General features: G+C 42.5%; 1 protein-coding gene across 1 annotated transcript in view; it reads right to left on the reverse strand.

Moving 5' to 3' along the window:
* Positions 1 to 26,853, reverse strand: part of ENPP6 (ectonucleotide pyrophosphatase/phosphodiesterase 6) — a 110,471-nt gene that overhangs the window by 46,967 nt on the left and 36,651 nt on the right. The window contains exon 2 of the mRNA XM_008710495.2: positions 11,908 to 12,087. Within this exon, the coding sequence (XP_008708717.1) occupies positions 11,908 to 12,087 (180 nt within the window). The remainder of the gene's footprint in view (positions 1 to 11,907; positions 12,088 to 26,853) is intronic.

Consider the following 26,853-nt stretch of genomic DNA (forward strand, 5'->3'; position numbering starts at 1 on the left):
CGCCCTGAGCCAAAGGCAGACACTTAATGACTGTGCCACCCAGGCCCCCCCTCTGGTAATTTTTAAGATTTTCTCATTATCTATGGTTTTCAGCAGTTCTGAAATTCACAACATTCTTTCCTGGTTTCATAGCATTTCTTGAATCTATGCTTTGATATCTCATGTCTGTTTTGGAAAGTCCTCAAACATAATCTGTATTGTATTACTTGTGCCTCTAATCCATCTGTGGCCTTTTCACCATACCCAACATGTCTCTTACATTCTTTACTACCTTCTCCATTCTTTTGCCTCTCTGCATTTAAGCTGGATAACTGTCTTCAGTTCTAGAATTTACTTTTTAAAAAAGATTCCAGTTGGTTAGTGCAAGTCTCTGTTTTGTCATTTAGTTCTTTTATCATAGCTCCCTAAAGTCCAGGTTTGATATGTGGATCATTAGTGGGTTTAAGTTTACCATCTGTCTTTTTTTCTCTTGATTTTTCAGTTGAGATTTATCTGTTTATTTCTCCTGATTTTTCAGTCAAGCCTTGTTTTCCTATATTCTGGTTATTTTAAAAAATAGGATGCTGCATATGAGATATGAAAAACTGTGGATATCACTCGCCTCTCCATAGTTGTTAACTTCTTCTACACAGCAAATGCTTTGCTTTCAATGGACATGAGGCTATGGGCAGACCATCTCAATACACAGTGGCTTAAGATGACTCAAAACTCCTCCCTTTTATGAAGGCTCAGTCCTCAAAAAATCTACACCCTTTGCCCATGCCTAGCTCATTCTTATTGCTAGAGTGTTGCCCTTTATTGTTTAGCTAAACGTCTGGGATATTTACTAGGTCTCTTCTTGGTGGACTATGAATTCCAATTTTTATCATTTCTTTCATCCTGTGAGTCTTTCAAAGGCTCAGTTCAGTTTATTGGCCTCTCAACTGCTTTTGAGATCAGTATGTTGCTGGAGAGGAGACAGGGTACCAATTGCCAGATATACCTCCTTCTCTAGGTCTTGATATGCCTCTGATCCATTATGCACATACATATACTCACATAGTCCAGCCTCTTTTCTAGTTGTTGCTGAAGAGAAGAGTTATTTCAAATACAACTTAGCCTGTCCTTGTACCAAGGGAAACACCAAATCTCAATAATTTTTAAACATAAAAAGTTACATTTTATTAGAAATGCATCTCATGGGTGCCTGGTTGGCTCGTGGTTAAGCATCTGCCTTCGGTTCAGGTCATGATCTCAGAGTCTGAGGACCAAGTCCTGCATCAGGCTCCCTGCTTAGCAGGGAGTCTGCTTCTCCCTCTGCCCCTCACCCTGCTCATGATCTCTCTCTCTCCCTCTCTCGCTCTCTCAAGTAAGAAAATAAAATAAAATAAAAATAAAAGTAAATTAAAAAAATAAAAAATAAATGTATATCATAATGAAAGGAATAGGGATGTTTTAAAAAATCAATTCATATATCTATGGATGAATATGACTGATTTCTAGAATAAGACAAGTTCAAAATCCACTCTATTCCTATTAAGTCTAAGTGCTAAGAGAGTTGTTCACATAAATAAGTAGATAGAAATAGCAGTAGTTTGTTGTACAATGTCATTTAATTCTTTGAACTGCTTCTTTGAATGCCAACATTCATATAGTGATCTATCATCATAGATTTTTAAGTAATGTTTCAGCTGACAATTCAATTAAGTTTTTCCTAAATAATTTAAAAGCAAGCAGAGGAAAATACTTGATTTTTTTTAAGTTTTGTTATTTTATCACTAGAGGTATTCACTCTCTCAACACCTACACAGTATTTTGAACAGTTCCTTTGTTTAGTACCTAGAGACATTCATATGTCAGAGCAATGCACCTTAGTAAGGTTCTGGATGGCTGAGGGGTATTCCTTTCTTATGTAAAGTATGGAAAGGGCATATTTTTAGTCAAGACAATATGTGCAATGCACATGAAACTTTAGGGTCTTAGAATTGATTTCCTTAAAAGTAATTTTGGTCTTGTAAATCCCTGGGAACCCAGTTTGAAGACCCCTGAACTAGGAAACCATGCAGCAGTAGCTCTACTCTATGGGAACTGCACTGTTCAGCAAGCAGCTGGGCATGAAGTCTGCAGAGTTGGAGGTGACATATGACTGATAGTTGCATAATTTATTCCCCTCTAGGCTGTCCCACAACTGAAGCTCTGTGAGCAAAGAGAAAGAACCTTCATTGCAGAGCAAATAGGGCATTATAATTTGCTATCTACTCAGGTAATCAGAGATCCAGATGATGGAGTGAAAGGATTGTATCTCAACCCATCAGAGATGCCCTGAATCCAAGTCCTGCAAGCACAGTTAATTTTGATAGAAACTATAAACCTCCCTGTGCCCCTGAGAAGGGATTAAACTAGTACCCAGGGGGACAGAAACTGCGACAAGTGTAATCCTTCTGTTCTGTCCAACCAGAATGGTTGATGAGATCTCAAAAGGCAGACACATTCACCATATCTCTAATCTTATAACCCAGAATGAATAAATGACTGGCAAAGGAAATAGCAAGAGATGACAGCCACAATGCAGTGGAACATGAAATTAATGAAACTGGCGGTTTTAGGGAGAGCAAGGCTAATTATTCCTAGGTGAATTAGTGTAGATACTTTGTTTTGTTTTCTTCCGTCTTTATCTGATGGAAATCAACAGACTGGTGTGTGGGGGGGCTGCTGTGTGGGTCCCACGAGACAGCTCTCTAATCTGGAGTCTGTGGGCCCTTTCTGGATCTATCACAGGCCCAATCTGTGAAAGTGGGTGTGTTGCTCTACCTCTGAGTCTGCTGCCTTCAGACCGTATCCATGGCTTCAGGGGAGCATGGAATCTGGTCAACGGAGGTCACTGCAGGTCACCTCAACATGATTGAGGAAAACACGATTCTTAAATCTCTGCACAGGGGCCTGTGGGGAAGCAAAGGCAATGGCCTGGATCTCACGGTTTGAAAGATCAATCAGGAACTCTGGAGTAAGACTTTGGTTTCACAAACACCATGAGGGCATGTTTTGGCTTTACTCCATCTCGTTTCCTCACTGTTCCCAGGGAATTTTGAAGGGAACTGCCCTTAATTCGAGTTCATTTTTTAGGACCTCATCTTATCTCTGTCTCAAGTCCACCTTCCTGCTGGGTATTCCAACATCACTCAGGATGAGTATCCTCTTCTACAACCTAATAAAAATATCCTGAGTAGAAAATATAGAGTCAGAGGGAACTTAAATGACAAAGTGGGGGGGTCACCAGTAAGCCCATGCTTGATTTTTTTAAAAAAGGCATTTCCTTTTAAAAACACTTAACTACCATCCCACAGAAACTTATTTGCATACACCTATTTTGTCACAACAACACTTGACTGCATGGGCCAAAATGTTGTCAAAATAAATATGCAAATCTACGATGTCTATAATGTGAACGATGTTCCCATGGATGTGGCGTCCTGGCACAACTCACAGCTTTCACAGCCCTTCATGGAAGCCTTACATCAAACCCTTTATCTTACAAAGAAATCCAGGGCCTCAGATGGGAGAAGTGAATGTCCCAAGGTCTCCAGACCAGCTAGTAATCAGCTCTCCCAGCTGTGGTACTTTTCTACTATGCACAGTGCCTTCCTGAATGACCCTTGCTTCCTGGCAACTCTCTTTCCAAGGACCACCAAGTTGAGCCCATTAAAAAACCACATTTCTCCAACTTCCAAGAGCACAGATCTCGCCTTCCAAGTGCAGCTCGGCTTGCCAACGTTGACACATCTTGTAACAATAACCCCTGTAAGCTGCGTTTTATGTGATATGAGGCAGGTGTACAACTGTTGAATACATGTCTCGAGAGAGCTTATTAAAACAGCTAAGCCAATTAACTCTCTTAGAAACATGTAACCTTTTCCAGGAAAATACATCTGAGGCACAGGAGCTTGTGGGAACAGGTCCTTGGGGAAAGTTTGGCCTTTGATCTCAGAGACCCTTTCCCCAGGGTTGTCCTGGCCCACAGAGCTAGGAGACCTCTGGAGATGGCTCTCTTCTGAAGTAGGGAGAGGGCGGTGGGCTGGCCTGAGCACAGGATGCCACTGGAGACTGGTTTTGGGTGCAGGGGCAGAGAGCAAGCCCAGGAGACAAATGAGATGAGAAACAACACATCCATTAGAGCAGATTCCAAAAGCTCAACTGAAAATGACTCACTGGGCATAAAAAGTGACTGATGGGGAACCAAGGTGAGAAGGAATGTATGCCTAGCCCGAGCTGAGTCTCCACGTTAGGACAGCAGTGGTAAGACCACAGCAAGTCGTAATGAAGCCGAAGGTGTCACTTTAATCTCTGCATCTGCTAGTTAGCTTTAGATGGGGAGAATCTCTGGCCCAGGGTCAAGGACTGCACTCCTCCCAAGTGGGACCGGGTGAAGAACGAATGACTGCTCCTGGAATGATGCCCCTGGGTGCCCCCTCATATAAGCTATCAGCAGTGTCTCTAGGTCAGGGGCACATGCTTCAGGATTATTTAAATCTTGCAATTGATTATATGATTACAGTGACATCATGCTTCCCCAAAGATCTTGACTTCTGTGCCGCATGGTGTTTCCAGAGTCTCTTTCTCTGAGTAGGTGGGTCTTGTCATTTAGATCACAACAGACTGGACCTACTTAGGATGTGAGATGCCGGTGAGCCCTTTACTGCAGATCTCAGCCCTGCCAGCTACTTTGCTAGAATTCTAGCATCTATCCAGAGATCCCTCATCCCCCCAACTCCCAAATCTGAGCTGTGATCGCCAAGTCTTACAAACAGCCCTTTCTCTCCATTTAACTGGAGAACCTTGGTCTCCTCAACCTCTGAGGTAGTTCTGAGCCACTACTAGGAACATCTGGAACCAGGACTGAGTGCTTTGTGTGGGCCCTGCGAAGTCACTTCTCTTCAATCCTTAGGCAAACAGCCTGTGGCCAGTCCAGTGGCCACACTGCCCAGCATGAGGCTCTCCCTCTGCATGTAGTCCTGTGTAAGCTAACCCTGTCCATGGTTTCTGAGACATTGAACAGACAGGCTCTGCCCTTTCTTTCTCTGGTGACCCAGTGGTCAGCCCCCTCTGTCTATCCCTTTTCCGGAAACACTCTCCTCCTGTTCCTTACTGGCCTGATGACCTGTCCCAGAATTCTCTCAGTGATTTAATATAGGGTTTGTATATTGCTCTATGGTATATTTGCTGCAAATGTATATTTTAATTCTTGATGTGACCTTGCAGCCATATTTTAGGCTAAGAGTGACCTGGATCAGAGGGCTCCCCCTATGTGACTTAAAGTCGGTACAAACTGAAAATCTCTTTTTAGAATCTGGGGGCCAGAGGTGTATTACAGTGATTAAACCTTTACTCTGGTCAGATTTTCTACATGTCTTATCTCATGTCACATGCCAACAAACCTGCGAGGTACATATGGTCATTCCTGTTGGCTAGATGATGAAACTGACACACAGAGAGATTAAGTGACTGTCCCCAGGTCCCACAGCAGGGAAGGAGCTGCATTAGTCTAGAGCCACATTGTGGCTCTTTTCTTTAAATTTCCCTGAGGTTTCCCAAGTGCTTCAGTGAAGTGCTGGAAACACAGCAGGAAAGACAGGAGCTCCCTGCACACGAAGAGCCCTGGGGTGGGGGTGGGGGGGTAAAGTGCTGCCTCTCTGTCCCAACACAGTGAAATCTCTTTGATGATCAGCCAGAGGCCCACCAACCCACCTGGGGAAGGCATAGAGGCGGCTGGTCACCCCTGCCCACTTGGAGGGCTTCGGGACCAGCAAAGCCTGTGGCCCAGACCTAGGACAAATGGCTGCAGGACTGTCCTCAGCCATCAAAAGTAAGACTCCAGCATTCTCTACTGAGGACTGGCTTAATACAGGAGTACCAAGTTTGGGCCCCTTCCTTCACTTTGCCAGGATCCCTGCTCCTGAATCGCAGCTGGCTCTGCTCTGGGGAGTTGGGCTGGCAAGTCTGGGCAGGACAGTGGATACCCCAGCGGCACAAGACCCTCCCCAGCCTTGACCAAAGCTCAGGTACCAGGGCAGGGGATCTTGCCTGGGACTTGGAGTCAGACAGCCCTGGCAGCAGCCTAGCTCACTTGCTTCCTGGCTGCTTCTCAAGCTACTCTTTGTTTGTTTCCGTTGCAGGCTCACCTCCCTCTGATCATTCATTTCCTCAAGGCTATGTATGGGACCCTCTCTTCTTTTCAGGTCTGCCCCCTCCCTAGGTGATCTTCTGCACCCACACAGCATCAAGGATCCCTGACACAACCGCCACAAAACCACACGTCTGTACCTCCAGCTCTCTTCTCTGAGCTCCAGACCTGCCCAGTCAACATGTCTCAGAGTCAACTCAGAGCTGACGTCCCTCTGCCCCTATATCATTCCTCTTCCAGCTTCCCCAATTTAAGTGAAGACTCACCACCCACACGGTTCCGTCTGCCAGAAACCAGGTGTCATGCCTGTCACTGCTCAATCCCAAATCCAATTCATCACTAGGTCCTGGCGATTTTAATTCCTAAATATGTCCCCAATCATTCCATTTCTCACCATTTCTGTTACGCTGGTCTAAGCTATTCTCACTTCCTTCCTAGGTCTAACAATAACTTCCTGACTATTCCATCCCCTCGGGGTGCCACATTCCATTCTCCATGTAGCAGCCAGAGTGGTCTTGTCAAAATGCAAGCATGACACTTCCACTTTCCTCCTTAAAGCCTTCCAGTGACTTCTTATTTCTCTCAGGATAGGAATAAGTTCTCCTGCTCGGCCCACAGAACCCGGCCTGGCCTTGGCTTCTCTCCGTCTTATCCACACCACATCTATCCTTCCCTCTCAATTTCTTGAGGATGCTTCTTCTCCCATCCCTTCCACGCCTTAAGATTGCTGTTCCCTCAGCCCGAGTGCTCCTTCCCACTGACTCCCCAACTTACCCAAGGTGTTACTTCTTGTCATTCTCTCTGAGGAAACCAGATCCCTTATTAGATGATGTCATAATGCAATCTACTTTTCATTATTATACTTTAAACAAATGGATTTCTACATTTGTTTGGGCAAGTATAAGATTACTATCTGCCTCCTTCATGGGATGGTGAGTTCCCGGGGGGAGGGGGTTGGAGTGAGGAGAGCCTGTATCTGGTTTTGCTCATAGCTGTCTCCTAAGAGCTGATTTCAGGGCCTGGAGTCACACCCTTTTAAGAGGTTTTATGAAGAAACAGATTTGCCATGACTTGTGAAGAATAGAAGTTCATCCCTGGATTTCTCTTTACGGCTTTCTAATTACTATCATGGCTGCTGCTGAGAAACTGTGAGCTCTTCTGGCCAAGATGCCAGCCTGCGAGAGGAGGTTGCACGTGGCTGGACGGCTATGAAAAGCTTCCCAGCACTGGGGGAATTGCTCCCGCAGGCAGCGGTCCAGATGCGCAACACGTCCTCAGTTTCTCTGCAGCCGAGATCGTTGGCGCCTCGAAGTCCTGCAGAATGCTTTTGAAGATCACTTCTTTGAGACAACCTCCAAATGGAATTGGAATTCATAATCTTTTTCTTGCTGACACAGACAGAAATATCGGGGATGCAGACCTGACTAAAGTTCCTGACAAACAAAGGAAATGACTCAAGGTGAATTCAACCCAAAGAGTCTTAGAGAATTTTGACCCAAGCCCATTCTAGCCAGACAAGATTAATTATAGGAGCTTGAGTTTCGCTTGGTACTTCGGTGATTTTTAACACGTTTCTATCATATTTTAAAAAATCAATTAGATATAGATTAGGAGTTGGGTGTGCTATGTCAAAGACCACTTGCCAATCCTCATTGTTGTAGTTTCTTGTGTTACATGAACACAAAATTATGAGTGTTGTACGCATGGGTGTGTTTTTCTGCAAAGGGGATCCATAGTTTTGATAAGTTTCCTAAAGAGGTCCTGATTTACAAGCATAGGAATCAGCGAACTATATGGTAGGGCCTCTTTGGGTTCTAAAATCACATACATCTTAAAGTCTAATGCTAAATTGGTGATAATATTGGAAAGTTTAGAGAAACGCCGGGTCCCTTGCATTTGCAATGTCAAATATTCGTCTGAAAAAAAATCAGTTTTTATTCAGGTGTTTGGAGTCCTATTCATAGAGGCAAAGAACTGAGCCATATATAACGCTAACACACACATTTGTATAATTGATGCTGGGCCCCTGATTTTCCCTGTGCCTTAGTGTATTCAGCCCAGCTGAAAGCTGTCAGGAACACACCATGGCAGGAAAGGGAAAGNNNGAGGTTGTGAACAATCGATAATTCGATCAATAGCCAATGAGTGTCTCCTTACTTACGCAGATGAAATATCCTTGCTTGGTAGGAAATCAGTTAGAGACTCACCCCTAAAGTCCCCACCCAGCCCACCTCTGGAAAGCAGAGAAGGGAAGGCTAGGTAGAAATGTGTCCTTTCCCACACAGAAGGTACCCTATTTATCTGAACACCTGCACAGGACAGGAAGAGGTCGGTAGAAGAGCCCAGACCCACACCCATCCAGGGCCATATGAATGGCTGCTCCCCCGTCCCCCTGAGTGCTTGGCTGTAGGGAGTTCACACTGCAAAATGCATGATAAAAGACATAGAACTCAGAGTCTTCAAACACTCCAGAGAGTTTTAACCAGAGACTCCTAAAAAGTTGCTAATTTTTGTTCCTTTTTGGTATTTCAGGACTGCCACAAGAACAAACTTTAAAACCGCTGCCCCGTGTGTGGCAGCACTGACTGTTCAAGGGGCTCCAACTGTTTCCACACAGTATCTGACTTATCCTCCCCTTTCCGCTCATTTTTCCTCCTCCATCCTTCTCTGCTTTGGGTTGCTCTTACTATGAAGTGAATATCAGAGCCTCTTCCTCTTTCCCCTCAATAAAGTTTCTTTGATCTCAAACCAGAGGGATGGAATGGGGGACAAAGTTAGTGAATGACACACACTCAGCTCTCACTCTTTGCAGAACGCTGCTAGGCCCCAGCTGTGCAGTTCCTGGACGACCTCTCTGGGCTTCCCAGAGAAGTATCTGATTTCGGGCCTGGGACCCTTTCCCGTGGGACGCTTCTCCCCGCACAGCTCAATGGCACCACTGGGTGGGGTAACAGAGGCTCTGTTTACCATATTAAATTTCTCGAGACTTGAGGTGGGCTATTTTGGACTCTTCACCACTGATGAATTTTTCCGTCTGCTGCTTTATCTACCTGACAGGAAAACTTGAACTACTGCCATTTCTAAATTGCACTTCTAAATATTGACTTCACGGCGAGACTCAAAGTGTCATAACACAGCTCACTGGAGCAATGAAGATTTTCCAGGCCTCATCCAGAGGTCTGTACAATGTCCTGTGGGAAGTGGAGAAGGAAGAGGAGGATTTGAGAAGAAAAATAAAATCAAGTCATGTTTAGAAGAAATGCCACTGCACTTCACTTAATGTTGCGGAGACAAATGAACACTCACTGGGCTGTGAGCTGTGCCGAGGGGCTGGAGGGGACCAAGGCGGAGGGAGAAAGGATAGCAGTGACCGTTAATCCCTCAGCTGTCAGCCAGTAAGAATGGAAGGTGCAAGAGCACTCCTGGCTCGGTCGGGGCAGGGCCTTCAGAGACACTTCGCTCTAGGAGAGCCTTTATTTGGGTATCCAGCCTAGAAGGACGGATGGTGTCTGAGAAACGGGAGACTGGTCATCCGATTTCTATCAAGACTTCAACACGGCCAGATCGTTAGCTAATCTTCATTTAGGTCACTGAGGAAATCCTAGGAGACTTTCTTTTTCGCTTTTTCCTCCCAATGGTTAACACTATAAACTGATCATAAGGCATATTTGTCATATCACATTAGCTGTTAAACTGTGAATCAAAAGGAGCGATTGGACCTTTCTTGCCCTTAAGGAGCTGTTTTGGAGGAGAACATGATATTTTACATGCAAATTAGCTTTGAGGGTTTTTTTCTTGGATACTCAGAGATCTATAACTTCAAGTTGTTTATTATCCTGAAGGAGTCAGATCCTCCAGGATGAGATACAGAATAACGCTCTGGAATGCTGCAGAGAGAGGTCTCAAATATGGCAGCTGTCTCCCTTCAGGGCCACTCCCTGCCTTCATGCATACCGGCATCTACTGCTCTCTGAAAGGCCACTGGCAGATCATGTGTAGAGGAGGCAGCACATGGGGAGCTGGGGAGAGATGATGGGGGATGTGCTCTCCAGCACATGAAGAGCTCAAGTGCCAAGACACAGGAAGTTAAATTAACCAGCTACCATGGAAGATGGCCCTTACAGCACTGGGGCAACATGCATCTTGATGGTCCTTAGATTTGTCTAAGGTGGTCCCTAAGGCAGCATGCCCAATCCTTTCCTTCTTCTAGGCCTATGCATGTGGGCCCTTATATCTGTTGGTAATGATTTCTTAGAATGACCTCAAAGTGCATCTTTTGGCTTGAGACCTCATCACATTGGGCTGAACCATGAGCCCGGCTCCTCTAGCAAGTCCGATTAGCTTGGCTGGTGCACTGACTTCTTTTCTTAATCTCATGTCCAACTCGGAAAAGCTGAGTCTCCATTTAAGGTAATGAAGTCCCCTTAAAGCCTTCCCTTGCTTGAAAGCTTCTTCTCATGTCAGCTGAGGTAGCTGCTATGGGCTGAATCCCAGGTGTCTTCTGAAGAAACTCCAGCGCTCTCCCTGAAATTCTATCTGCCAGCAGAGCCAGCTGTGTCTAATTGTTCTTATGCCCAGTTTCCAATTTATGTAGCCTGCCCTGGCCTTCATGGGCTCACCTATGGATGCTAGTCTCTGCTCTGTGGCAGTTTTCCAGGCATTTACCCCAGCACGGCTGTGGGTCTGTTTTCCATGGTCTCCATCTGTCTGTGTTCTATGCTCCTCCAAGAGCTGGCACAGCCTCGAGTGCCCTGAGCAGCTCTCCACATGACCACCTCCAACCAGCATCCTCCAAACTCCTGTTGAAGGCCCACGCCCTCAGTGTGGGCCATCTGTGATTCAGCCTCAGCTTACTCATCCTTCTCTCTGTTCTTCCCGACCCCCTCCTACCACCGTCCCCCACAACCCACTGTGTTCTCACAATTTTATCAGGCTGCTGCTGCCCTCCAACCCAGGCCAGGGAGCTCCCCCAGCTGCCTCTCCCCATTAGTCCCTTCATTTCTTCCAGGCCTCCTCTGACATCTTCTTCCATCATGGCAATCAGCAATATTACATCATTAAGAATTTGGAAAAAAGTGTCTACATCCATGTCCATCGGGAAGTCAAATCACCCACTTCCCTAAAGAAGGAATGCCACCAAGGGGAAGGCAAATGTAAGTCGATTATTTAGTTATCACTGAATCCTCTCATCCTTAGTGCAAGATTTTTGACTGCCAAGACGAGAGTATTCTGAAGACTTCTCACAACAGCCAGGGTAGTTTGCATGATGACTTACCTCACTGCAGTAAGTAAAGTAATTTAGTTTCTCATTGATCTGTGATGTACAGGATATTAATACAAAGAGACTTCATTTAATGCAGTACCAAAAAGTTGTAAGTGCTTTGAATCCTCTTTTCAACACTGCAGGGGAGCTAAAAATCTATAGAAACAGTTTGCCAAATTCTTTTGTAAAGCAGAGAAGCAACACATAACTTCTCTTTAGGATATCCAAAATTTTGCAGATGAAAAAAGCATGAGATACTACAACAATATCGCTGAACCGAGGAAATCGGGCAACAGCAGTGTGTCTGGTCTGATGTTAGAGAGCTCAAAGCAAAAGTTTAAAAAACATGCCCATATTTCTTGTAAAGACCCCATTTTCCAAACTCTGGCTTGGTCTTCAAACATGACAACTACATCATTTGTCTTCAGAGACTCCACGGTCTCTGAGATTTGGAAGGCGGGAGGGGACTGGATGTCAACACACTCACCTGGCCAGTAGTACATGTAGACCTTCCTTTTGGCCTTGGTCAGAGTGACCCACAGAGGTTCTGATCCATTCCACCAGAGAGGCATCAGGCTGTCTCTGTTGACACCAATGTCAAATGACTTGTTGGTGCTGGGGTCCCACATGTAGTTTCCGATCATCTGATGGACCTCACAGTGGCGGCCTACGTTAATGAGAACACAAGGCCATCAGTTTATTGTTCTGGTCTTTTTATATTTCATCTTTTTATAAAAGCCATTTTCTCTTTTATGTTTATAAAAGCCATTCATGCACAGTTAAGAAGTACAGAACAACACAAAGATTTACTTTTGATTTTTTTTAAATCATGGATGTTTCTTCTCTCTTAGATTGTACCACAAAGACAATCAAATGAGAAGTCTAATAATTGAATGCGGATGGAGTCATTTTGTGTGAAGTTCATTTGCCAACCTATTTTAAGCTATACTAAGGACATTGTGTGCAAAATTTGACCCATTGTGCATGGCTCGAAATCTAAATATGAATCCATATGGAAATTGTAGGTTCCCATGGGGCTTGGATTAGCTCTTCACCCCAGAGCACCCCTTTGAAACCTCTTCCCACAAAGTCATGAGTCTAGATGCTGTGGAGTTTATTCCCTAGTTTTCCCGGATAAGAGGAGTTATCGCTTCAGCGCAGAACAATGATAGAATCTACGACATTTGGAACAGAATGGTGAGAAATAGATTCAACTTTGAAAAACAAAGCAAGTAAACAGCCCTCCAAATGGAGTGTTACATAGAAATGAGGATTGCTTCTGCTGGGCACAGCTTAGTCCCAGAAGGGAAGCCAGAAGTGAAAGACGCAAGCGCTTGGACTCTTTTGAAACGTTAGGCTTACATTATTTATTTTGGAGCAATCTGCTACATCGTTAAAGTAAAAATAACACAAACACTGGCAAGTGCATCAAAAATCGCTGCAATTTCCGTGAGCGTCATTTGGCATCAAGATGAAACATGCTTCACTGAGCTCACTAACTATGCTTAATCAAAGTGGCTTCTTTTTTGCTTGTTTGCTGTTGTTCTTTCTCCTTGAGCACCTCTACCCCACCCCAACACACGCAACAAATTTATTTTTAAACAAAAACAAAGAGAAACCATAAAAATACATTTTTTTTGAAAATTTGGAGACCCAAAATATTACAAAGGAAAAACCTTTTATTTCATCACAGAAACCCAGGCCTTCTACAAATCACGCTTTGAATTTAAAGCCCAGACTTCCAAACAAAATGGTTTTTACCCAAGGATGTAGAGTTAGTTTTTTGACCCTGACTAAAGCTTTCACATGTGGACTGATAAAAAACAAAAAATTCTGAGCAATTTCTCCAATGGTTAAGGAACTTAGTTATATTTATTCCTTCAACTAACATATATTCAATGCTCCTATGGGCTCTACACTGCGATAGGCATAGAGATTCAAAATAAATAAATGTGGTCCCCATCCTCAAGTGCCTTGTAACATAATACTCAATGGAGTTTCTTCCACATAAAAGAGACAGGCTTCCTTGGGCAAGGGCTTAAAAGAGGATCAGGTTGCCACCTTACCTTTTTTTTTTTTTTAACTCAAAATACTGCATCCTGTATCTAAAACATTTTTTATTATCCCACTAATGCTCACCCTTTTCACAAAGCAAGATAATCATGGTAATATTCATTGGGAAGTGTGTCCTTTTCAGTCTTCCCTGTAGATGTTCTCTAATGTCCTCCTAAAGGCAGAGGTATCTATCTGGAGCTGGTGTCACAGACACTGGGCAAGGGTGCAAAACTGGAAAAGGGTGTGGGAAGCACTACCAAAGTCAGTAAACCAAGAAGCTTCTAGATGAATCACAGGAAAGAGCTGGAAGGGCTAGGATAATGGGGAGAGACACCAAGAGGGAGGGGTATAGGAATCTCTGCTTGTATCTGAAACTGTTTTGACTATTTTAGAAGAAATGCCTGAAACCCAAATCTAAGCAGGGGCCTCATGTGATTTGGTTTCCACAAGGTGCTACCTTCAGAGAAGGATGAAGCAACTGAAAATAATTTTTAAAGTACTTATAAATTGTATATCTTGGAAATCCCACAATATCATTTGATAAAATGTTTTTCTTCTTTTCAACACTCACACTCAACCGTCTAGACCCTTAAGGGTGCAAACTCTCTCACCCTCTTTTGTTCTCTAGCTAAAAAATTATAAGGAGCCTTCTGTGGATTGTAGAGCTGTCTTATGACTGGATTGTGGGAGGTGTGTTTGTGTGTGTGTGTGTGTGTGTGAGAGAGAGAGAGAGAGAGAGAACATTCTTTCAGAACATTCAAATTAAATTCTCCATCTCTTACATATATTTTTTTGGAAATATCAATAGGGCCTCACATAGAGCCAGGATCTATGTGTGCAGTTAACACACAGTTCTGGCACATTTTAAAATTTCAGATGATGAAATCTTGTTTCCTATGGTTTTCTGAGTCCCTTAGCTTTTTTCATGATGGATCTTCTCTCCTCCCCATTATGGAAGATGTAGCGTTAATCTTGATACTCCCTTTACACACCAATCGAATCCGTGGTGCCCACTGACTCAAGTGAGCTCTGATAACTTTAATCAGGGCATTCTTTAGGGAAGGATCTTTAAGACAAGGACCCCGAGGGTGGCTTTGGTTCCTGCTCCCATCTAGCACACCAGTTGGTCTAGGCTGGCCCGCAGTGGTTCATCCATTCTCAAGGAAACCCAGACATACGGAGATCAACACTTGTCCAAGCGCTGGCAGTGACATACTGGAGTGGAGAGATTCCTGCTCACTCTGTGAGTGAGTGGTGCCTAAGGAAGATCCTGGGGCCAGTAGTTCTCTCTGTGTCAGTTAAAGGGTTTCCAAGTGTACACTGGAGCTCTTTCAACAAGGCTCGGCTCGGACCCCTGTTTAGAAAGTAGGTTTTATTCTTTTGGTGGACTGGGGCCTTGAGTTAAAATGGGAGGGTGTATTCTTCAAAGGCTTAATCATAGATGCCGTGCTAGTCCCCAGGGGCACCCCTTTGTTCTGGGAACCACTGCTTTTCATGGAAGCCACCAGGAGGATGTATGTTTCCCATCTCATGTCTGCTCTGAATCTTCTCTCCCAGATGAGCTGATTTCTTTCCATGAATATATTAAGGCTGGCAGTCTGTGCTTATAACAGTCTGAGTCCGCTCTTACTCAAGCTGGTTTCCTTACCTACCATGTCTCTCTCTTGCTCTTTCATTTTTATTGCCTGGGCAAATGTGGTGGTTGTAAAAACAGAACAGAACAAAACAAAATGTACTGGCTTCTGCAGCCTACAAGCTCTCATCTCCATATTTCTGCCTGACCCATATCTATTTTTATACATCCGCAACTCTTCTTGATTTTCCTCTGGTTTGGGCTTTCCAAACAAAGCTTTCCTTTAAGTTTGATTATTTGGACCCTTTCCTCAAGACTTCAACAGGAACTTTCCTGACACGGACACAAACCACAAATCTCAGGTGGTTTTCAGGTATGCTGTAAAGAAGGTCCACTTCTATTCAGCCCCTCCTCCAAATGACAGCCAGGTGGGGCTTTACAACTTGTTCCACAAGGTGTAGTACTCACTCTGAAAATGGGGACAGCTCCCAGTACAAACATTTCCAAACACAGTTGAATGTTTTTCTCTTTTTTCCTCCCATAGAGTTTATAAGCTTGTTAACACAAAATGTGGCAATGAACCTGGTACCTGAAGGACTTGTGGACTTTTCTTTTAAATGAGTTTCAGAGGTAGAATATAGTGATTCATCAGTTGCATATAACACCCAATGCTCATTCCGTCAAGTGCCCTCCATAGGACTTGTGGACTCTTGAAGCCCACCCACAGATGCCACTTCAGTTTAAGAGCTGCTGCACTTGCCTGGGAGCTGCTAGTGGCTACTCTGGCCAGTGGCAAGTGCAGGGGCTACTGCCTGCCTTTCGCAGAGCATGCTCATGGAATAGCTTCCACGCCTAGAACTACTGTATGAAAGCAGGAGGATAGGAAACGCTCATTCTTTTTCCCCAAAGTCTTTGTCGAGTGTGTTCTGATGTAATGACCATCACCAGAAGTTTCTTAGCAAATACCCATAATCCTCTGCATCTGTTATATGTTTCCAAACATCTCAGAAATGGCTGGTCTTCACATCAAACAAGATGACTGCAGATCTATCCAGTTTATCTATAACTGATGGACATCTATAAGGTTGCTGCTACTTAGTCTCCAATCAGTCTTCATTTTTTTCTCATTATTTTCCAACAGTAAATGTTAATTCCTTTTATAGTTCCTTATTTCATAAATTCTTATTTTTCATTCATCAATGTGTATGTATCAGATGTTTACATGCTAGGCATTTAAAAATCACAAGCTATGATCCCTGTCTTTGAAGTGCTCATAGCTGGTAGGTTAAGGGAGGGCAGGTCTTGGAGGCAGACTACACAGACATAAATCCAAGCTCTACTATTTACTATCTGCATGACCCTGGACAAGTAGCTTAGACTTAAAGCATCAATTTTCTCATCAGAGTAATAAGCATGATAATAATTATTGTGATATATACATACAGACATGCAGTTCTCCCTTTGCATGGTAGTGTAGGACCATAAAAATGACTGTGCACAAAAATAAAGAGAAATAAAACCAAATATATCACTAAAGAAAGTCAATAAACCCTGAGAGAAGAGGGCAAGAGAGGAAAGGAACAGAGAAGAATTACAGGAACAACCATAAAACAAGTAACAAATGGTAATAAGTACATACCTATCAACAATTACTTTGAATGCAAATATACTAAATGCTCCAATCAAAAGACATGGGGTGACAAAATGGATAAAAAAGCAAGACCCATTTACTTGCTGCCTACAAGATACCCATTTCAGACATAAAGACACATGCAGATTGAAAGTAAAAGTGATGGAAAAGCATTTATCATGCAAATGGAAGTGAAAAGAAAGCTGAGGTAGCAATACTTATATCAGACAAAACAGACTTTATTTTTTTTGTAATAATATATTTTTATTATATTATGTTCATCACCATACAGTACATCCCTGGTTTTTGATGTAATGTTCCATGATTCATTAGTTGCGTATAACACCCAGTGCACCATACAATACGTGCCCTCCTTACTACCCATCACCAGCCTATCCCATTCCCCCACCCCCCTCCCCTCGGAAGCCCTCAGTTTGTTTCCCAGACAATTATCATATGGTTTCACTCATTTATGGAACATAAGAAGTAGGAAGATCGGTAGGAGAAGAAAGGGATAAACAAAGGGGGGGTAATCAGAAGGGGGAACGAAGCATGAGAGACTATGGACTCTGGGAGACAAAACAGACTTTAAAACAAAGACTATAACAAGAGACAAAGAAGGACACTATATAATCATAAAGGGAACACTCTAACAAGAAGGTATAACAATTGTAAATATTTATGCATCCAACATGGGAGCACCCAAATACATAAAGCAGCTAATAACAAACATAGAGAAAGTAATTGACAGTAATACAATAATAGTAGGGGACTTTAACACCCCACTTACATCAATAGATAGATCATCCAAACAGAAAATCAATAAGAAAACAGTGGCTTTGAGTGACATATTAGACCAGATGGATCTAACAGATATATTCAGAACATTTCATCCTAAAACAGAAGAATACACATTCTTTTCAAGCGCATATGGAACATTCTCCAGAATAGATCACCTATTAGGCTACAAAACAAGTCTCAACAAATTGAAAAAGATCGAAGTCATACATGCATCTTTTCCAACCACAATGCTATGGAACTAGAAATCAACAACAAGAAAAAATATGGAAAGACCACAAATACATGGAAATTAAATAACATGCTACTAAACAATGAATGGGTCAACCAAGAAATCAAAAAAGAAATTAAAAAGAAATACATGGAGACAATTGAAAATGTGAATGCATGGTCCCAAATACTTGGGATGCAGCAAAAGCTGTTCTAAGAGGGAATTTTATAGCAATACAGGTCTGCCTTAAGAAGCAAGAAAAATTTCAAATAAACAACCTAATCTTAGACCTAAAGGAGTTAGAGAAAGAAGAACAAACAAAATCCAAAACCAGTAGAAGGAAGAAAATAATAAAGATTACAGCAGAAATAAATGAAATAGAAACTAAAAAGCCAATAGAATAGATCGATGAAACCAGGAGCTGGTTCTTTAAAAAGATCAACAAAATTGTGGCTCATAAAAAAAAGGGGGGGGCTCAAATGAACAAAATCAGAAATGAAAGAGGAGAAAGAAACCACACCACAGACATACAAAGGATTATAAGAGAATATCATGAAAAATTACATGCCAACAAATTGGACAACCTAGAAGAAATGGATAAATTCCTAGAAGCACATAACATCCCAAAACTGAATCAAGAAGTTGAACATTTGAACAGACAAATTACCAGCAATGAAATTGAATCGGTATTCAAAAAACTCCCAACAAACAAAAGTCCTAGACCAGACAGCTTCACAGATGAATTCTACCAAACATTTAAAGAAGAGTTAATAATACCTATTATTCTCAAACTAATCCAAAAAAATAGAAGAGGAAGGAAAGCTTCTAAATTCATTCTATGAGGTCAGCATTACTCTGATACCAAAACCAAATAAAGACACTACAAAAAAAGAGAACTACAGGCCAATATCTCTGATGAACATAGATGCAAAAATCCTCAACAAAATATTAGCAAACTGAATCCAACAATACATTAAAAAAATCATTCACCATTATCAAGTTGGATTTATTCCCAGGAAAGAAGGGTGGTCCAATATTTGCAAATCAATCAACATGATACATCACATTAATAAAAGAAAGGATAAGAACCATATGATCCTTTCTATAGATGCAGAAAAAGCATTTGACAAAGTACAACATCCATTCATGATAAAAACCCTCAACAAAGTAGGTTTGGAGGGAATATACCTCAACATAATAAAGGCCATATATGAAAAAGCCACAGCTAACATCACACTCAATGGTAAAACACTGAGAACTTTTCCCCTAAGGTCAGGAACAAGACAAGGACGTCCACTCTCATCACTTTATTCAACATAAAGCTGGAAATCCTAGCCACAACAATCAGACAAAAAAGAAATAAAAGGCATCCAAATTGGTAAGGAAGGGGCGTCTGGGTGGCTCAGTGGGTTAAGCATCTGCCTTCGGCTCAGGTCATGATCCTGGAATCTCGGGATTGAGCTTTATGTTGGGCTCTCTGCTCAGCGGGGAGTCTGCTTCTCTTTCTTCCTCTCCCCCCACTTGTGTTCTCTCTCTTGCTCGTTCACTTCACTCTCTTAAATAAATAAATAAATAAATAAAATCTTTAAAGAAACGCAAATTGTTTTGCACTATTGTGCAAAAACTTGCACTATTTGCAGATAACAGGATACTATATATAGAAAACCCTAAAGACTCCCCCAAGAAACTATTAGAACTGATAAATGAATTCAGTAAGGTTGCAGGATACAAAATCAATACACAGAAATCCATTGGATTTCTATACACTAATAATGAAGTAGCAGAAAGAGGAATTAAGAAAATAATCCCATTTACAATTGCACCAAAAATAATAAATACCTAGGAATAAACTTAACCAAGGAGGTCTGAGAACTATAAAACTGTGATGAAAGAAATTGAAGACAACACAAACAAATGGTAAGATATCTCATGCTCATGGATTGGAAGGACAAATATTATTAAAATGTCCATACTACCCAAAGCAATCTAAATATTGAATGTAATCCCTATCAAAATACCAATAGCATTTCTCACAGAAGTAGCACAAACAATCCTAAGATTTGTACGGAACCACAAAAAGACCTGAATAACCTGAATAACCAAAGCAATCTTGAAAAAGGAGAACAAAACTGGAGGTCTCACATTCCCAGACTTCAAGATATACTACAAAGCTGAGTAACTAAGACAGTATGGTACTGGAACAAAAACAGACACATAGATCAAAGAAACAGAATAAAGAGTTTATAAATAAACCCACGATTATATGGTCAATTAATCTTCAACAAAGGAGGAGAATATGCAATGGGAAAAAGATAGTCTCTTTTACAAATGGCGTTGGGAAAACTGAACAGCTATATGCAAAAGAATAAGAGTGGACCACTTTTACACCATACACAAAATTAACTCAAAATAGATTAAATGTGAAGACTAAAACCATAAAAATCCTAGAAGAGAGCACAGGCAGTAATTTCTTTGACATTGATCATAGCAACATTTTTCTAGGTATGTCTCCTGAGGCAAGGGAAACAAAAGCAAAAATAAACTATTGGGACGACATCAAAATTAAAAGCTTCTGCACAGCAAAGGAAGCAATCAACTAAATAAAGTCAACCTACTGAAGGGGAGAAGATCTATGCAAAGAACATATCCTATAAAGGGTTAGTATCCAAATGTATAAAGAACTTCTACAACTCAACACCAAAAAGACAAATAATCTAATTTAAAAATGGGCAGGAGACATGAACAGACATTTCTCCAAAGAAGATATACAGAAGGCCAACACACACATGAAAAGATGTTCAACATCACTCATCAGTAAGGAAATGCAAATCAAAACCACAACAAGAAATCACCTCACATCTGTCAGAACGGCTAAAATCAAAAAGACGAAACAATATGTGTTGGCGAGGGTGTGGAGAAAAAAGAACCCTCATGTGCTGTTGGTGGGAATGCAAACTGGGCAGCCACTGTGGAAAACAGTATGGAGGTTCCTCAAAAAATTCAAAATAGAACTACCATATGATCCAGTAATTCCACTATTGGGTACTCACCGAAAGAATATGAAAGCACTAATTCAAAGGGATATATGCACTCCTATGTTTATTGCAGCATTATTTACAATAGCCAAACTATGAAAGCAGCCCAAGTGTCTATCAACTGATGAATGGATAAAGAAGATGTGGTATATATATACAATGGAATATTACTCAGCCATAAAAAGAATGAAATGTTGCCTTTTGCAATAACATGGATGGATCTAAAGGGTATAATGCTAAGTGAAATAAGTCAGTCAGAGAAAGACAATTATCATATGATTTCACTTGTATATGGAATTTAAGAAGCAAAGCAAATGAACAAAGAAAAAAAGAGACAAAAAACCACTCTTAACTATAGAGAACAAACAGATGGTTCTGGGGGAGGGGTGAAACAGGTGAAGGGGATCGGAGCACACTTAAAATGAGCACTGAGTTATATACAGTACTATTGAATCACTATACTGTACACCAGAAACTAAGAGGACACTGTGTGTTAACTATCCTGGAATTAAAATTTTAAAAAGTGACCATGTAGCTGAAACCATGCAAAACTATCCCCATAATCAGTGGGAAAAATTACAATTCTTCCATGGCCGTTAGAAATTTTCTCAAAATACTAAAAATTCTATTACCGTATAGAGAAATGAAAAAAACAGTAAAATTAATACTTATTAGTACACTGTAATTTAAAACATTAGAAATATTAACAAAGAGTCTTATTTCTTTGTAAAAATAAGACTTATCAGACTGGTTTGAACAGTGCTTGCCTTCTTCCTCCCAAGATATAATATGATACAAGTGAGCATATTTTCCTTGCCTCAGCAAACTATCCTACCCTTTCTAAGTTTGGATCAGTTTCAAACATTTTATCCTTTGTGCTTTCAATGTCATGAAATATCTCTGAGAATTCTTTTCACGTGAAGATTTTTGCCGCTGTCACTTTAGGACATCTTCCTCCTTCTCATCATGACTGCTTTCTTCACTTATGTCAATAAGTTCGCCTTCACTAAGTTCCTCTGGCTGCACGGTGACAGTCTCCACTGGAGTCCATGTCAACGTCCCCATAATCAATTATTTCCTCTATGAGTCCGTTAACTCTGGGTTCAGGTCCTGTAAAGTTATTTGCACAATGCAGTACGTTTCTGCCACATCGTACACAGATTACTTGCTTCCATGATGCATGGATGTTTTCAGCTGCATGTTTGGGTCATATTTCTTCCAAACTAGCTAAAGAAACTGCATGATCTCCCACTGTAGCATCAATAGCCTGGTCAACAGTCCAGCTAAGAAAATAGGCTTTGAAAAGTGGAAATAGCTCCTTGATCTATTTGCTAGATTACTGAAAATGTACAAAGCACATTTTCACACCTTTGTTCAAGTGTTGAAGAGTATCAGGCTGACCTGGAGCATCATTCAGCAGCAGGAGTACATTAAAGTTAAATCATGTGGGTTTATCGCTGGGAGGCGAGGAGGCAACACAATTACATGTTTTGCTGTCTGTGCCTGAACTAAGTAACATGTGCAACAACCAATTACCAACAGACCTTGAAAGAAGTGATGCCATTGGTCGCTGATCATGGTGCACATTTGTTATTTACATAGTGATCTGCGGGGTGAGGAGCCCACAGTGAATTACACTTTATGCTACAGTAGCTACAATTAAGGTTGCCATATTTATTTTAGTTAATATGGGGTGGCAACTCAAGTTAGAATCCTGTTGCTGGGGAACTGGTATTATTTGACTCAACTGTGGTAATTGGATTTTGTGCTTACTCAAACTGAACAGAGCCAGGAGTGTGTTCGTGTGTACACAGACATATGTGCAAACACATACACATGCACATATGCATACATATACATACATGTACCTAGCACTTAGTAAACACTGTTAACATTAACTTTTATTATTATTATTATTAGGGTGGAGAATCACAGAAACAATTACAATCTGGAGATCAGCTGGAGCCTCCTTTCTCTTGAGCTCTCCACATGAATGGTTGCAACCCTATTTCCACCAAGATTCTTGCAAATTCCCACATAATTGCAGGCACCTCCACCTCTAGTCACCTGCTTCCATAATACATGGCACCCCGGAAATGAAACTCAGTCACTTACTACATTGCATTACATTTCTACAAAGAACCCCCCCCCCCAGACACAAAATGTTCCTCCTTGGCCCCTCACAGTAAAGGTCCCAGTCTTGTCCATCTCATTGATTCACCTCCTCTCCATTCTCTGCTCCACAGCACCTACGGGCCAAATTTTTCTCCAGACCTCAGTTTTCTCAAAAGCAATTCAGTCCTCCAAAGCTCCGGCTCAACTCCCAAATTTACATACTCATTATCTCACAGAACTCTGGAAAAAAGGAGGGAAGGAAGGCAGAAAGGAAAGAAGGAAAAAGAAAAGAGTGTTTCTTCAAACAGGAGCCACCCACTTTAGAAGGCCACTGTAGTTACAGTTGCTAGATTTATTTTAGGGGGAAAAAAAAGAAAAAGAAAAAGATGTAAGATTCCCAATTAAACCTGAATTTCAGATAACGAATTTTTCCCCCTATTCATGTGTCCCAATATTCCATGGAACATACTTCTGCTAAAATATTCGTTGTTGTTTATCTGAAATTCAAATGTGGCCTGACACCCTTTATTTTACCTGGCAGCTCTCAAGAAATGCAGGGTGCGGGGAGGCTAACTCGGCCTGTAAGAGTCGGAGAAAGCTTCTAGAGGAGCAGGGATTTGAAAGCTAAGGAGGACTTTTCAGGCACACAGAGTGCTGCACACAGAGGTGAGGGCAAGCACAAAATGAAGAAGAGATGAGAGAGGGGGGCATTTCTTATTCAGGTAAAACAGAGTTCTGCTTTCCAGCACTCAGCGTTCACTTTCCTTAAAGGGCGAGATGCTCTTAATGATAATTTGCTGTGCTGATACAATTCGAGATAGTCATGGCTTGATCCGGTCAAGGTCCTGGCACAGTTAAGAGATGGTACAGTTTCCTGAGAGAGGCGATTTACAAACGGGTGGCCAGGGTTTGGGAGAACCAACAGGGGACAGTGAAGCAACCTAAGAGTAGTGTAGCAGGGAGCCAGCACATCCTACCCCCTACCCCACTGAGGCTTGAAGAGCAAGCAGAGGAGTGTGGCCAGCACTGAGCCAGGGAGTCAGGACCAGTCTCCCAAATTCAGTCTCCTCCCTCTGTCCAGCTGAGGCCATCCAGAGGGTCAGCCTCCCAGAGCTCCAGGAGGGCTAGGGTAGGGAGAGTCAGGCAAAAACACAAATAGAGAAGACCCAGCACAAAAGAAAACTACGAGGCACAGATTTTTCAAGAAAATCACATTGACCACTAGAGTAGAGCCCTTAACCAAGTGTTAGGGGCCACGCGAGTCCGAGGTCACCACCACAGGGCCTTGTGAGTGGTTACGGCCCCACACACATCTCAGAAGTGGAGGGGACTGCAGGTGGCCTCTAATCATCTACCTGGACACTCAGAGGTAAGGAATAACTCTCTGCATTATGTACATATTAGGTGTGAAAGGGTCGAATATTTGCTCAAGTTCCCAGCGCTAACAAGAGGTGCATGGGGTGCAGGGGCAAAGAGAACAAAAGCAACCTGAACTCCTATCACGTGTCTTTCAATATAGTGTCCTTTGCTCTTCACTTTTCATGACTACAGTAGAGTTAGTGCTCATATTTGTATTCCAGAACATAAATTTATGCTGATCTCAAGAGGAGACCTTTTGGCTTTTTTTTTTTTTTTTTTGACCATTTACTTTAGGACTGTAAATATACATGCAGAAAACAACCACGTAGCCTATTATATATTACTAAACACTCCGGTTCCAACAGCCTATGAGGAACCAATAGGGAAATTTCTCTATTCTAAGAAAGCTTTCATAATTCTGATGTATAATCGCCTTCACAAAGTAATACGAATCTTTAATTTCAAAGTCGTTCATTGTATTTTTCTGGGGTCCACAGGTGTTTCCATTGGATGAATGAGGCCGTGTCTAATCAATATTAGAATAGCTCATTGAAAAGGGAAAAATGAAGTTACATGTTAGGCCCATCAGTTTAGTCAAAACATGGTGATATAAATACAGGTTCTAAAATACTAATAAGGATTTGAGAAATGATCCTTTTAGAACATAGACATTTTCACCCAGGAGCAGCACTCCTAAGTCTGAGGCCAGATTTGAGGGCAGGCCTCTAGGGCTACCCGCTGGAAATCTGTGTCATAACCATGCGTGATGTGCACACTTAACCAGGCTCCGGGCAGTCTGTCCGTCCCTGGAGATTATGGCTACAGTGGAGAGATGGCAGGCATGTGGTCAGACACACCAGGTCTGGGCTAAGGGGTCTTCCCCCTTTCTAGCTGTGGGAATTGAGGCTCATCCTGACCTTCTCAGAGCCTCACTTTTTCCATCTCTGAAATGGGAATAATAGTACTTTCCTGGCTGGACTGTGGTATTAAAAATAAAAATTGTCAACACAGAGACAGTGCTTGCTATGTTCCAAGCACTGTTCTCAGTTCGTATGTTATAGGTTGAATTGTGTCCTCCCACAAAAGATACGCCCAAGTCCTAATCCCTAGTACCTCAGAATGTAACCTTACCTGGAAATTGGGTCTTTACAGAGAATAATCAAATTAAAATGAAGTCATTAGGGTCGGCCCTAATTCGGTATGACTGATGTCCTTATAAAAAGGGGAAGTTTGGACACAAGAGACAGACACACACAGAGGGAAGATGCTGTGAAGACACTGGGAGAAGACGGCCATCTACAAGCCAGGGAGCACCAAGAGCTACCAGAAGCTAGAAGCAGCAAGGAAGGACACTCCCTTGGAGCTCCTAAAGGGACCGGGCCCTGCCAACCCCCTGATTTCTGACGCCGGCACCCAGAACTCCGAGACGGGCAACTTGTGTTGTTCTAGGACGCATGGCGCGTGGTGCTTTGTTGGAGCAGCTGTAGGGAACTAACACAGCCCTGAATCCTGACAGTAACTTAGGGCATAAGTACTCTTGTTAGCCCACCTTGTGGAGGAAGTCCCCAAGGCCCAGGTAACTTTCCTGAAGTCTCTCAGCAGCAGTAGTGGAGCCAGGATTCAACTCAGGGAGCCTGGAGCCAGAGTCCTTGCTCTTCCCCAGGGTGGTCTACTAACGCTGGTTCGCCAGTGGATGAACCGGCACTCGAAACAACCCGCAGAGCTTCACAAGCCCACAGGGAGACGGCCGCTGCTGCTGTTAGTATGCAACCTGTAAAGCTTCCACCTTCAGGGCAGGACGGCTTCAGGGGACCGGCTGGGTCTGGGTGCAAGGTTGCAGGGCTCAGCCTATTCTGGAAGCACTCTAACTGGGGCAATGCATGGGTGGGCTGGAGGCCAAGTGAGACTCACTCAGGAGGGCTTATCACCTGAAGGCCAGAGGTCTGAACCAATCTGACAGGTAATAAGCTTAGTAATAAGACTAGTTCTTGGCCAGCTTGTATGTATCCCCAACTAGGTACTTTATGCTTCCATCCTACTCTTCAACAGAAGTCTAAGTGATGGGTACTATTATCCTCATTGGCAGGTGGAGAACTAAGGCTCAAAGTGGCCACACGGCTGGTAAGAGGGCAGAGCCCCAGTTCAAAGCCAGATCCCACTGATTCAGTGCCCTCAAGCTTCTCAGCATCCACTCCCCTCCAGCCACCAGGCTCTTCACCAGCCCATCAGGACTTGGGCATCTTCAGAGAAATTGCCTCATAACCCAGGTTTGCTCTGAGACTCTCACAGAGGTAATCACATGTAGGTGCACAGATCTCCAGAAAGCCAGACACTTTTATCTTTTACAATGGACTATCATGCACAAACATTACCATAAATATCTCTAAAGAATGGATGCTGCCAGATAGGGGACACCAACGAAGCGGATAGGGATCATACATTCCCTCTTCCCCTGGAAAAAGTCCAGCTGTGAAAAGAGAGGCTCCCAAAGGTCTGAAATCCTGGGGTCTCAGGTTAATGGGTGCATTTTAAAGACCAAATGTACACACAACACCTCAAATTGATGTGGCTCCAAGAAGTAACTATACACGCGATTCAGAGCCAGGCAACCTGAGAATTTTATGTCAGACTTTCTACTACAAGACCCCTCTCAGCAC

The sequence above is a fragment of the Ursus maritimus genome, unplaced genomic scaffold (assembly GCF_017311325.1).
Source record: "Ursus maritimus isolate PB19 unplaced genomic scaffold, ASM1731132v1 scaffold_28, whole genome shotgun sequence".
NCBI lineage: Eukaryota > Metazoa > Chordata > Mammalia > Carnivora > Ursidae > Ursus > Ursus maritimus.